The sequence below is a fragment of the Tinamus guttatus genome, unplaced genomic scaffold, assembly GCF_059628265.1.
Source record: "Tinamus guttatus ecotype Peru unplaced genomic scaffold, ASM5962826v1 Tinamus_guttatus_pri_ptg000240l, whole genome shotgun sequence".
NCBI classification, from domain to species: Eukaryota; Metazoa; Chordata; class Aves; order Tinamiformes; family Tinamidae; genus Tinamus; species Tinamus guttatus.
This window is the reverse complement of record NW_028288774.1, coordinates 3,834,836-3,847,780: the sequence shown is the minus strand read 5'-3', so window position 1 is coordinate 3,847,780 and position 12,945 is coordinate 3,834,836. Positions and strand designations below refer to the sequence as shown.

Genomic DNA, 12,945 nt, shown 5'->3' with positions numbered 1-12,945 from the left:
CCACACTTGGCCTGGGACGGGTGGCACAGCTCACGGGCCTAACATCTGCTTCCAGACAGGCAGCCCAGCAGGCTGGGAGGTGTCTTCCTTTGGCTAGACATGCAGTGGCCTTTCACAAAGCGGGTGTTAGGCCTCGCAGCTGATTTTTTATTAATTTAAGCCTTTCTGGTGCTTGAACTGGTCACCTCTGCCCACCCAGTGCTACTGCTTCGTCAGACTCGTAAGCCAGTGCAGAGCTCTGAGGAAAGGCAGACAGGGAAGGCATTCAGCCCTGACAGCACCAGCCACTCCTCCAGTCCTCTCCATCACCCTGCCAAGACGCTGGGGACGTCAGGGCAGCTCCACGGCCTGGCCCGCACCCTGCGAGCACCAACGCTGCTGCTGCTGCTCCCGCCTGCACCGCAGAGGACTGCTCTGGCAAGTCTCATTCGATCTGTTCCAGAGACCTCAGCTTCTCACAGGCCTCTACAGAAGGGAATTTCAGAGAAAACTCTTCAGTTTGCAAAGCGCTGCCGACGCTTTCAGCGCCACACTGCCTCATGCATGCTGTATTCTTCCCTAAACTGTCCTGCTGGCCAGATAATGCTTCACAGGAGGAGACACTGGAAGTGTTTTCAAAGCCTTTCACTGCAGTGACACACCAGGCCAGGACAGCTCCATAATAAAGCACACAGTGAGGCTCCTCGCAGGCTCCGAGCCCTTTGCAGCGCGCTCCGCGTGGACTACCACACTTGCAGCCACCCAGCCTCAAAATAATTACTGGAAATAAAGTGCTCAACAGCACCCGAATGCTAAGTTTCCCCTGCCGGGCAGAGCAAACAGAACCACATCAGCTTGCACCGTGTGGGAAAGGTTAGTCCCGCGAGCGCAGGCAAGTCCTTCGGCAGCGAGCCCAGGCTGCGGGATGACACAGCCCTGCGGATGCTCTGCACGCAGAGGTGTGCCCGTCCCACACTGCTAGCTACAGCCCCAACACCAGCACTAGGGCTGATCCCACGGGGGCTTGTGTATTTATACAAAGATTATATAAACCAACTAAACTTCCTGAGCCAGATATACCTTGGATGACCTCAAGAAATGCAGGTCACCAGGGTGTATGTAAGGCGAGTAATGACAAGGCACAGATCCAGCAGGGTTTACTAATGGCAAAGCAGCATGCTCTGATTAGCCTTCTGTGCCAGGAGTAATGTGGATAGATTTGACCAGAACTCCCTGTATAGCTAAGCAAGGAAAACCCAGGAAAAGCATAGAGGCTGCTTCAAATGCAGTGACAAAATGAGGAGCCAACCACACTTTAAGTATTACTTTACAGGCAGAAAGAAAAGACAGAAAGCAATGGGAGAGACCCAAGCACTGAGTACTAACAAACCTAAGGAATCCTGGAGCCCTGCTTCTGTCTTTCATAACATGGAGTTCCTCACCACAGAATGGGAAATGCCTCTTCTTTTTTCTCTTAAAGAATCTGTCCCTTGCACCTTTTTTTTTTTTTTTTTTTTTTTGAAAGCCCTAATGATACAAAACAGCAAGTATGTCAGGGCATTTTCACTGAGCTAACTCTGAGGCAGGGCATCAGGTTTCTGCTCATTGTGACAGTGACTCTGGTCCTGCACACAGCATCGAGCAGTTCCCCAGTGTAAAGATATACATGCTCCTTCCTCTACTTCCACATGTGCTCTTAGTTCTTGGATTCAAACAGAAAGGTCTCACAGAACAGCAGCCTTTCTGTGCCGGCCGATGTGCCTGCTTTTCACAGAGGTAGTGGGAGCTGGGTCTTTGTTAAAGAGCTTCACTTTCACAAGCCATCCGATGGTTTTTGAACCTTCCCTGCCCTGACTTGGTGCAAGTTGCTGTTGGCAACACAGCATGAAAGTTTTTAATGAAACAAAATGGAGAGAGATTAGTGAGGCTGAATTAACAACTGTGAGGGGCATGTTCCATTTCTGCATTATTTTACCTGTAACTTCTTCAAAGACAGCATGAAATCCATCAAAGTTCTTGGAACCATCCGACTGGAAAAGGACATGGAGTGAAGACCCAGTGCTTCGGATAGGAGGCGGTCTCTCATTTCCACAGAACTTCTTAATTATCCTGCTGTCCAAGTTGTCCCCATCACGGACCTCCACATAATCATACTGGCACATGTAATCGAACTCAAGGCTCAGCATGGAAAACCTTGGGAGAAGAAGGAGACACAGTCAAAATGCACACCCTTACCTGAGCAACCTACCTCTAATTTATTTGGTTGTTTAGTTATATTAGCACCCCTGTCTCAGGGAATCAACAAGTCCTTGATAATATGAAGCCTCCCTCACTTCATCTTATGTTCTGCATCCTGATCCTGGGAAGCCAGTTCAGCTCTGCAGCGTTGCTCCACAGGCACATTTAAGTGGCATGATGCAGTCTGCTCATACTCATCAGGCTGCTAATCACCTCACAATGATAAAAATTTCATTTGTGGTCAGATGCCATAGGGGGCATATGTCTATTCTAGCTATTTGCTAAAAAAAATGGTGTTTCCCCCTAAAAAAAGTCCTAAGTGACGAAAGTAACACTATCAAAGACCAATGATCAAAACCTATTTACGCTAATAAGATCACAAGCCTGCAATGAGAGGTACAAGGAAAGCTCAGAGACCTGACAGTAAGAGAAGGAAGCAGAGAAACAGTACAGCACATTTCACACTAGGAAACCAAGTGGTGATAAATCTCCAATGACTGGGTCTCGACTTTCTTGGGTGCCAGGAAAAAGGGACGAGAGTTAACTCAGAAAGGAAATATTTAAAGCCTTCTCCCAGAATGTCTTTCATTGCTTCGATCCAGCCACTGCATAAAGCTCTTGTTTGTTAACAGCAGTGTTATTTGCTGCTGTTTGAATTCAGTGGCACAGAGCCAAAACATTCCACCAGAATATGAATGAAAAAAAAGAGAATGAGAAATACCAAGTGCCTTTAGGGAGCAAGCAACAACTGAGGAGCCTGGCCCAGCCTTGGTGCGGAAGATAAGAAATAAAAGATCAGAACCTGGGAGCCACCATATGACTAACTGTTCAACACAACATTTTAGAAATGAAACTTATACTTTACTCAATTTACAACTCCTAGTTCCATAAGCTATGTGCCTTTAGGATCAGGTTAAATCTTCCACATTGCCTACACAATGTGAGGCAATTCCAACGTGCGCCTAAAGAAGAGCCAAATTTTGGATCTCCCACCAGATCTCACACTCGGAAGAAGCATGAATACTCTTGTATGGGGACTCATTTGCTGCCCTTCTCTTCTTGGGAATCAGATCCTAAGAAAGGCTCATGTTAGTCAAATGATCCTCCTTCCCACTTGTGAATTTTCCCAAGAGGTCTAGTCACTTTGTTCCTTTGGTCACTTTGGTCCTTTGGTTCTACTTCGGTCCTTTGTTCGGGTCAATTTTAGAGCATCACATGAAGTTTAAATAAATGAACAGCCGTAGGGATCAACACCAATAGAGCACAGCCCCTGGTTTTCAACATCATCTGTGGAAGGTAGATATGGGAACAAATGACATCTGCTTCTAATATGCATAAGCGATTAATTCAACTTAGCTTTGCATAAATGCCTAAGTCAGGAAGAATGAATTCTAATTCTGTCAGGTTTCCCAGAGATGTCCTCACAGGCTTCATTTTATACACTACATCTTCAAAACATTCTTTCACTGGCAGATTGAACCCCAAGGATCTACCCTTCTGGAAGTTAAACAGCTAGACATATTAACCCATTCATCTTTGTCACACTTATCAGGCTACAGGCTATGCTAATTAAATCCTAAAAATATTTACTGATATTTGAACTATTATATTTCTGGTTAAAATTAAGCATGTGAGTAAGTACACTGGGAATGTTTCTGGGAAGCACATCACGTAATGGAGGGCAGGACTGGGCTAATATCAAATAGCATGAGGTAAATGTAGAGGGAAACTCTCTTGCTAACAATGAGTTGGTGAACAAAGCATATTGAGAGGTGGTACATAAAGACGAGACAGAGCAAAAGATGAGTATACACAATACTGCTCTTGACTCTTTTGTTTTCTCTGCTTTAGAAATAACGAGAACATAGCAGAACTTGTGAAAGGCAGAGGGGGGATAGCGGGTCCCCTGATTTGCATTTTATTTATCTTGGGGTAGAAGCAGATACACTGTACGATTACACAGGATCCCATGATTAAGACTTAGAAGTAGCAGGTCAGGAAACCTGCCAAAGGCTTTTCAAATCCTCTCATCTTTGGCCTAGTTCAGAGGACCCTTTACAGACCACAAGGTCTATTGCTGTTTCACTCACAGTTATAAGCAATGTATTGAACTTCTGTCCCTCACCTGGGAAACTGTGACCATTTTCTTGGATGTTGTGAAATTAAGAGTGTTGATTTAGTGCTATTGGTTGTCAGATATAAAAAAGAGCATGAAGTATTGTTATTTGGTTATGTTTTTCATTTGGTTAGTGTCTAGAGCATGAATATGCACTACAACCCCTCTGAGCAAAATTTCTAACCAAAAAGGAAAAAAAAAACAACAAAAAAAACCTGCCTTTCTGCTGAATTAAAGAAAGTGATTGTGAGTTGCTTGCTGCTTCTACTGTGGTACGGCACCCCTGACATGGCTCTGGCTGAGGGAGCCTACGCACTACCACCTAAAGAAAAACAAGAGCGGAAAACAAACTACCACTACAATCTGGGCACCATTTATCAAAACAGCTCGGCTGAGCCAGCCCCCAGAGGACAGCATGGCACAGCTCAAGGCAAGGGAAGATTTATCTGTGTTCCTGAGAGTTGCATTCTTCCCGCCCCGTGCAAGCAGGGAAGCAGACAAAGCGCTCCGTCCCCGTTCCGCTCCGCACTGTCCCGGGCCCTGCCCTCGGGAGCCTGAGACCGGCTGCGCACAGGATGTGTGGGGACGCCCAGGCAGGAGGCAGAAAGGGGCTCTTCTGTGGGCAGCGCCGCTGACTCAGCACACGGGCCGTGCGCTGCAGCGCAGCGGAGCTCGGTGCGGAGGGAACCGTGGCTCTGTGCAGAGGAGCAGGCAGGGAAGCACTCGGCCACGGAGGAACATTCTGGCGGAGCCTTCGGTTGTACCTGCCTTTCCGTGTAGGAACGCCTGAAGGACAGGCTTCAAGCTAGAGGGATCACCTGCCACAGGACCTACCTGCTGGGCTATCTCACATAAGCATCCTTATGTTAGGCACATATAGGTCCTTGGGCTCTGTGAAACCCTTAAGGAAACCCTTAAGGCTTCCTCCTATGCCTTCTGCTCTGGGGCAGGGAGGCAGCACTAACTGCGGGCAGCCAGGAGGACTCCTGATCTTTCCCTATAAATGCCCTGGCATCTGCTGGCATCTGTAGGCACCCAGTAGCCAAGCTCAGCTCAGGTTCTGTGCCAGGGCTTTACACTTCTCCTACCCTGTATTTTTGATTACTCAGCTCAGGTAACTGTAGTCACACACAGATTGGTACCTCCAACTTCCCTCTTGGAGACTTCCACAGATAAGAGTGTAACACTGTGTTACAACAAGCAGATGCCTAGTATTGAGTCTAGCCCTAGGAAAGATGGCCACGGGCAGAAAAGAGAAAGGCATTCTCATAAGGGTAACCTTTGTGTTAAATATAATGCTTTGCATCTTCTGGTAACAGCAAAGGCAAAACAAGCAAAGTGCACAGATTTCACATGATGCTAATTAACATCTTTCTGGTTTGCATGTGGGTGACCTTCAGGCCATAGAATGGAGGTCTGTGGGTCTTATTTCTCTCCACAGAGTACATCTCTCAGCACTCCACACTCCTCTGCTTTAAGATCAAATGACAGTTTTCTTGATGAAGTCATGAAGGATTTCATAGAGAGCAGTGTTGTTTGTTTTAGTGTCCTCTGTTAAAATAGCCTTTCCTGCCCTTACTGCCCCTTGTGCCCAGTGTCAGCCAGCTGCCCTCTCTTTACTCCAGAAATGGATGCATTTTACTGGTGATCTGCACACACAGGGTCCATTTCCACTCTCACTGCCATCCTTTTAAAAGTAAAGACATGGTGACACCTGCAACTCCTGAAGCACTTTTATGGCCACAAATGTACATAAATGTAAAAGACTATGGGTTATCACCTCTCTGAGCTTGTGCTGTATGCTCCTATTCAACCACACTTTTTGAAGTAGGGTAGGCACATCTCACATCACAGTAGTGCCATAAGAATGCCAAACACCCCCCCACAGCACTGCTCCCCTGCATCTCTCACTTGTACACAATTCTCCAGAGTCAACAGGCTATCGAGGCAGTAATTACAGCTCCTTATAACAACACAATAGGCTTGTGTTTCCAAGTCTGATAAAAGCGCTAGCATTAGCTTCTTTGGAACACCACAAGCTTTTTCTTTGCTCTTCAATTAATTTCTCTTCCTCTTATTAAAAATCAAGTCTCTCTTTAAATATACAGGAAGAAATATGTTTGTGTATTTAGCACTGTTCCTTTGCCTGGGCTCCAAAGCTGGTGAAATATTGATGTGAAGACTTTAGCTCTTGTTCTTATTATACTAGCTGGTAGGTTTTAAACCTGATCCCCTGCCAAGCTTTCTGCTGCATGTGTGAGCTCCCTGCCACACGCATGTGGAAACAGTATTAATTACCCCAACTAGTAGCTCTTTCCACTGACAGGAAAGCTATTCAAGAACTGTGAGGTTGAGTCAGCAGGGGAGGGCTAACAGGACTAAATATAAACAGCTCAGTCGAGCAGTGACTTGAAGGAGAGATGGTCACATCCTCCAGGCAGAGGAACAGATTGAAGAGGAATAACAGACTGATAAAGAATAGGCCTAGTAAAAGGAGTGACAGGAAACAAAGAGGGAAAATGTAGGGTAAATGTAAGGCAGGCCTCAAAGGCAACCCTCTCCTGGCATAAGACATCACATCAAAATGTTCCTATAGGTTGTCTTCATAAAGTCTGTCTTAGTTAAGTCTGGTACAGTCTTGAGAAAGCTTAATGATTTAGAAAGCTGGATGCTTTAGTGCCAAGGTCTAGAAGAGAACTAGAGAGATGCATTGTGCCCCATATCTGAAAAACCTCCCCCTAGCCTCTAGGCGTGTCCTAAATAAGACTCAAAAGCTGAGCATTGATAATTTCTGCAGCAGTTCTCATTACAAGCCAGGCTGGAAGGAAGAGCTGTGTGGCCAGATGCAAAGTGGTGGCACTGCTTTCACTGCTACAGAGACCCCAGCAGCTTACCCTTCTTGAGACTCTTTGGTTATCCACATGTCCCAGTGTAAACCTGAAAGTAGTGTTGACTAAAAGCCACTAAGACCTACCTTAACTCAACATTAAATCCAGCTTGAACATGAATAATCCATTCACATCGTGCATTCAGTGGGTAACTCTCCAGTAAAATCTGGCCTTTAGAAGCCCGAAGAACCTGTCCACATCCTAGCGGAAAAGAAGAAAACACTCTCTGTGAGGGACCTTCACAATGCACCTGAAGAAAACACATGTAAAAGTAAGACTTGAATGAGAGGACAAGGTGGCTCAGGAGGAAACACTTTTTTACGAGGTAGTATATAAAATAATGGGACAGATGCACAATGGACAGCTGGCTGTTGTAGTGCCCCAAGAAAAGCTTTAGTTTCTTGCTTCTGTCCACTTTGCAAAGGCAGCAGTCTCACAAATCTCATTAGTCCATCCTCCCATCTGCCTGATGTTCAAGCTCAGAACAGTTTTGATAGATCTCACATGGACCTGAGTAATTAGTGAGGCTTAAGAAGCTGGTGGCACAGTAACAAGGGTGCCATGAACACTCCAATTAGTTCAAGTGAGTGAAGCAATGAGAGGAGGAACTGTTCCACACAAAACCTTAGTTTCAAATCCTCCCCAAGGAGACTCTGGGAATAAAAAACCGTGATGAATTCCTAGAGGAGGAAAGCACTTTCAGATCATTGCAGAGAATCCATTTGTCTTCAAGACAAACACATCTTCAACACATCATCCTTACATGTTGATGTCAACATGCCAGTAGGGACATATAACTCTCATGATTTCTCCACCAATGACTCTCTGTAACATACATATAATATGCAGTCCTTGGTCCATCTCTCAGATCCATTCCTTTTCTTCTTCTCCTTCTGATCCACTCTGACTGCATCTCCCTTTGCTTTTTATCCTACCATGAAACCTGCTTCTATATCCAGCATCAAGAGCATAAGATGAAGGGCTGTTGTCAGTTCTACCTTGCCTAAGGAAAACCACTAGAGAAGGACGAGGACAACCAGGCAGATGAGCTCACACACCAAGAAAGCAGTCCCCTTCCCTGTCACACCTGTGGCTGTCTCTAGGCAGCTGTCCAGAGACAGTTCTCCTAACACCTCGTCTTGGATGCTTATCATACTTAGGCCAGAGATTTCTCTCACTTTCTGTAACCTCTCCTGGTGCCCAACTTATAAAATATGACTAACAGTATTTTCTATTGTGGAAGAAGAAAAGTTGTTTGTAGAGCCTTCAGTGATTTGTAAATGAAAGTGCTAGCAAAATGCACAATTAATTCATTAGGCACCATTTCTCAGTTTACATTTTCCTGACTACCTCTTTTCTTATGGAGATTTATACATGGCTATGTTCCCTACTAAACCTTCTGTTGCTTCACTGAGGGATGAGGCTGTATCCTTAAGCAGTAGAGTGTAATACAACACACAGCTGAGATGAAACACAACTGAACCAGAGCTTGATGGGCTGCACACCACAGATAACTAGGATGTGCTTTTGGAGACAGCTAAAAAGACAAACGACCCAACAGACCTCACAGCAAGGCTCCCTCTTCTTGCTAAAGTCTTTAGTCTACTGGAAAACCTTATTCCCTCTATCTGTTTCCAAAAAGGAACCCTAAACTTCCAACCACTAATGCTGAGCTTTCTCTGCTAGCATGGTGGGTTTAAACATTTGCCACAGGGTCCTTGTTTCGCTTGGGGGAAAACGGTGACAGTGACCCAATTTGGAGAAGTACCAAGCACCTACGGTTCCCATTGATGTTCACGTCTGGAAATCCGCCCTGCTGCGGCAGGTCTTTTGGGAGACATGTGAAAACCGAGGGTCAATTACTCCTCTTTCTTCTTAAGAAAGAGTTGCTCAAATGAAATACCCTTTGTTCAGTTACCCTCAGTTACCCTTAATTAAGCAGGACCCAAGGAAACAGAAATCCTGCTCAGGGGAGCTCCTCAGAAGTGTTTCATCCTCCTCAGTGGCTTGCTTAGTTCCCTGTGTAAAAGGAAAGGATTAATGAGTGTGCCCAGCAGCCACATTAGGATTCAGTGAGGACAGCAGGATCTGCTGTGGTGCACATGATAATGCTCCTTCCCACAGCAAGGAATAGGGCCTTGTGCTGCTCCTGGCTCCTGCCTCAAAAACAACCTGGGACAAAGCTGCTAGAAATCTTCAGATAGTTTGACAGGAGGCTTGGATCACCTCAAAGGAAGTTTCCCTTTCGTCCCGAAGGGCTTTTGAGTTCCCTATGCCTTTAACAAAGGAAAGCCAAAGAACTGGTGCAAAGAGATACTTGTGTGCAAGGCATACTAACTACACTTCTCTGTTTGCAGCGGTACAGCCTGAACTTTCTGAACAGTGAGGCCAAGGAAGTAGGTTTGGCCAGCAAAGCAGGTGGCCCAAAGGAGCCATTCAACAGCTGCCTCCAAAAGCACATTCTCAGGTTTGCTACCAGCCTTCCCCGCATGAAGCACCTTTGCGGTCACGTCAGATCTGCCCTCTCGCACCCCCGGCCCTGCAGCAGAGGTCAGGCTGACTCCCCACTCCAGCACTTCAACCATCTGTCAGTCAAAAGGGATCTCCTGTCTTCCCATTGGGAGTCTGCGGGAGACCTGGAAAGCATTCAGGAATAATTTACATCCTGAACACACACGCTGGCAAATCCTGCCTCATTTACAGAGAAAAAAAAAAATAATCCACTTGGGCAAAGTTTCAACATCCTTGTTCCGTTCCTGTGAGGGGGGGGGAAAAAAAAAAAAAAAGGCAGCTTTAAGGGCCATACTAAGATTTCCTCCAAGGCTTGTTACCAAAAGAAAAGGAAACAATCCCAGAGACCTCTGGGCTTTAGCGCACGGAGCCCCGCGGGGCGGTGAAGGGAGAGCTTCGGGGGCGCCTCCGGCAGGAGTTCGCTACCAGCTGCCCGAGCACCCCGGCCTCCGCGCGGGGCACCTCGGAGGGCCACGCGGCCTCAGCGCACGAGGACCCTCGGGCTGGGGACACTCAGGCACGGGCTGGCTCGGGGGAGGAGGTCACGGCGACACCCCACAAACGTGTCCGCAGGCACATGCCGCCTCCCGGCACGGTGCCCCTGCCTCCCCGCACCACTTCTGCCCTGCCAAGCGCCTCTGGGCCGGGCTCCAGCCACGCGCGCGGCTCCGCCCGTGCCAGCAGAGCCACGAACCGCGCGGCGGCCCCGGCCGGCCCAGGGGCTTCTCCCTCGCGGCCCCGGCCACGCCAGCGCCTCGGCGGCCCCTTCGCGGCGGGGCCGCCCGCCCGGCCGCCTCCTCCCGGCGCGGCGCGGCGCGGGGCCGCCATTTCCCGGCGGCTGCGGGGCCCCCCGGCGCCCCCCGGCGGCCTCGCGGCGCTGCGGCAGCCCCAGGCCGCGCCGGGCCGGGCCGTGCCGGGCGGCGGGAGGTGCGCGCGGTGCGGGGCGGGCGCTGACGGCGCCGGGGCGGCTGCCTCGGCAAGCCGTGAAAGCGGGACCGCCGGCCCCGCCAGAGGGAGACAGAACTCCGCGATCCCCCGGCGGCGGCCGCGTCGTGCGGGGGCTGCGGGGACGAGTGACCTGGGCTGCGGGACATCATCCCCGACAGCAATGCAGGACTGGCCACGGCCAGCCCGTGCTCCCCTGAGCTGCTTCAGGGACGGAGCCAAGCGCAGGGAGGCCCGGGGGCAGCCTGCCCCAGAGCAGGGAGACTCCCCCTGCTCACCGCGGGCTGCGCTTGGTGCACAGGGGTGAAAACTGCAGGCAGAAGTCAGCCAGGAAAAGCCTGCAAGGGCCAGAAGGGCCCGGCTGCTGCGGTGTGTTGCTTCTGTGGCTGTAGACCCGCTTCGAAGCAGAGCCGCATGTGCGCAGGCAGCCCAGTCAGTGCAGGCCCCATGGACTGGTTACAGCCCCCAACTCCTTTGGTTGTGCTCCCTCGAATTCCCTGCATTTATTGGCATCCTGCCCCTGGCAAGGTGCCCGGAGGAGCCTGCAAAGTTCCAGATGTGATGGTACAGGTACCAAAAAGAGATGTCTCCTCCTCTGTCTCCTCTCCAAAAGCAGTGGGCCAGCACGCCAGCATTGTCACCTGGCAGCGCCCCACGGACCCAGTTCCAGTTCTGTGGGCACCGGCCATGGCTTTGGTTGCTGCTTGGACTCCCCGTGCCCACGGGCGCATGATCCCCCCCTGAGAGCCAAAGTGAGGGCGCCATGGGGTGCTGTGCCCCCAACACCTCTGCACGCCTCCTGATGGCGGCAACCATCTCTGCCCATCCCAGCCTGTCTTCTCTCTCTGAAGGACCGCAGAGCTGCCCAGAAAAGCCCATTTTCTCACCACTTCATTTGAAAGAGCAAGTAGCAGGAAAAACACCAGCCCTGTGTTGGGCCAGTTTTACAAAAACTCCTAATGGGCCTCAGTGTGAGATTGTATTTGCTTTAAAACACGAGCGGGCTGAAATATACTACAGGCAACCGATGTGCCCAGGCACGGGGAAGAAGGATTAGATGAGCTAATGATTCTTCCTTGGCTCTGCTCTTATAAAAAGTGCCAGGGGAGCTTTATCATCGACCCAGAGCAAATGGACCTTTAAAGTGCTATCAGAAATCACACCGTAAATTGCAAGGGACTTAGTTTATCAATTTCCAAAGAACCAAGGTTGAGTTAACCGTGCTGCTGAAACATGCTGATCCCCCACGTTCTGCTCTTTAAAGCAATGATTTTATTTTGTTTGCTTTCACCTCCTGAATGGTCATGGACTATCTTAGATGGGAAAGCAGATTAAATTGTTGCCTTAAAATCTGTATCTAGGAGAGGGTAAGAGTAAGGTGTGCAGAATAATGAGTGGAACAGAGAAGGAAAGGCAGGCTCGCCCCTTCTCACCCCTTCCGGTGAAACATGAAAAAAAGGCAGTCAATAAAATTGCAGGATGGTTGGTGAAACGCTGTACTTTCATCGATGGGAAATTGGTAAAGGAAATACTTGGTTTAAGCTGCATCCAGTTAGGTTATGAAATCCATTATTAGCAGATCACATTATTAGCAAAATCCAGGACAGAGTGGGCTCAAAACATTGAGATAGCACCAGGAGAGCCTGAAGCACTCCTGGTCCATCAGGAAGCAGTTAGCAGCTGCCAGGCCTGTGTTTTCCTGGGATGCCTTGGGGTGTGTTAGAGCAGTGTGAAGGGGAGAGCACCGGGGCTTTGGTGGGGCTGGCTCCGTTGGGGGAGGACGGAGGAGAAGCACTTTAATACAGATGCTCTCTTTGTAAATGTTTATGTTTCTCTGGGGCTCGCTTATGCGGACATATGCCAGAAGAAATGCAGAGAAGATATCCAGCCTCACAGTAGTTAAAGTTTTCAAATAAAAATAAAAATAACGGAAGTTCAGCAGTGTTGTAAACTCCCATGCCTTGGGGCCTGGGCCAATCTCTAGCAGATGAGCTTTAGGAGGAAACCGTTCCTTCCTGCGGATCTCCTTGCTGGTGTCCTCCTGCCCGTGCCCCGGGAAGAGCCACCACGCGGGAGCAGCTGGTGTGGCCCAGCACGGCCCCGGTGGCCGCCGCGCTGCCCGCGCGGGACACTTACTCATGCAGTCCCCTCCGTACCAGCCGGCCCTGCACTCGGCGCAGTAGATCCCCTTGATGTAGAAGTCGTCAAGCGTCCCTCCCCAGGAGCCGTTACGGCAGGACTTGCAGTTCTCAAAAATGGTGCAGCCTG

At 49.1% G+C, this 12,945-nt stretch overlaps 1 protein-coding gene and 1 long non-coding RNA gene across 3 annotated transcripts in view; both read right to left on the bottom strand.

The window, feature by feature from the left end:
* LOC148594501 (uncharacterized) overlaps window positions 1-12,945 on the bottom strand; it is a 427,754-nt gene that overhangs the window by 115,664 nt on the left and 299,145 nt on the right. The gene's annotated exons all lie outside the window — the stretch shown is intronic.
* The window catches only part of PAMR1 (peptidase domain containing associated with muscle regeneration 1), a 41,025-nt gene that overhangs the window by 27,221 nt on the left and 859 nt on the right, over window positions 1-12,945 (bottom strand). For both annotated transcript variants that reach the window (XM_088525723.1, XM_010221388.2), the window contains exons 2-4: window positions 12,814-12,942; window positions 7,308-7,422; window positions 1,955-2,172 (exon numbers count right to left, since the gene is read on the bottom strand). In XM_088525723.1, the coding sequence (XP_088381849.1) occupies window positions 1,955-2,172; window positions 7,308-7,422; window positions 12,814-12,942 (462 nt within the window). The remainder of the gene's footprint in view (window positions 1-1,954; window positions 2,173-7,307; window positions 7,423-12,813; window positions 12,943-12,945) is intronic.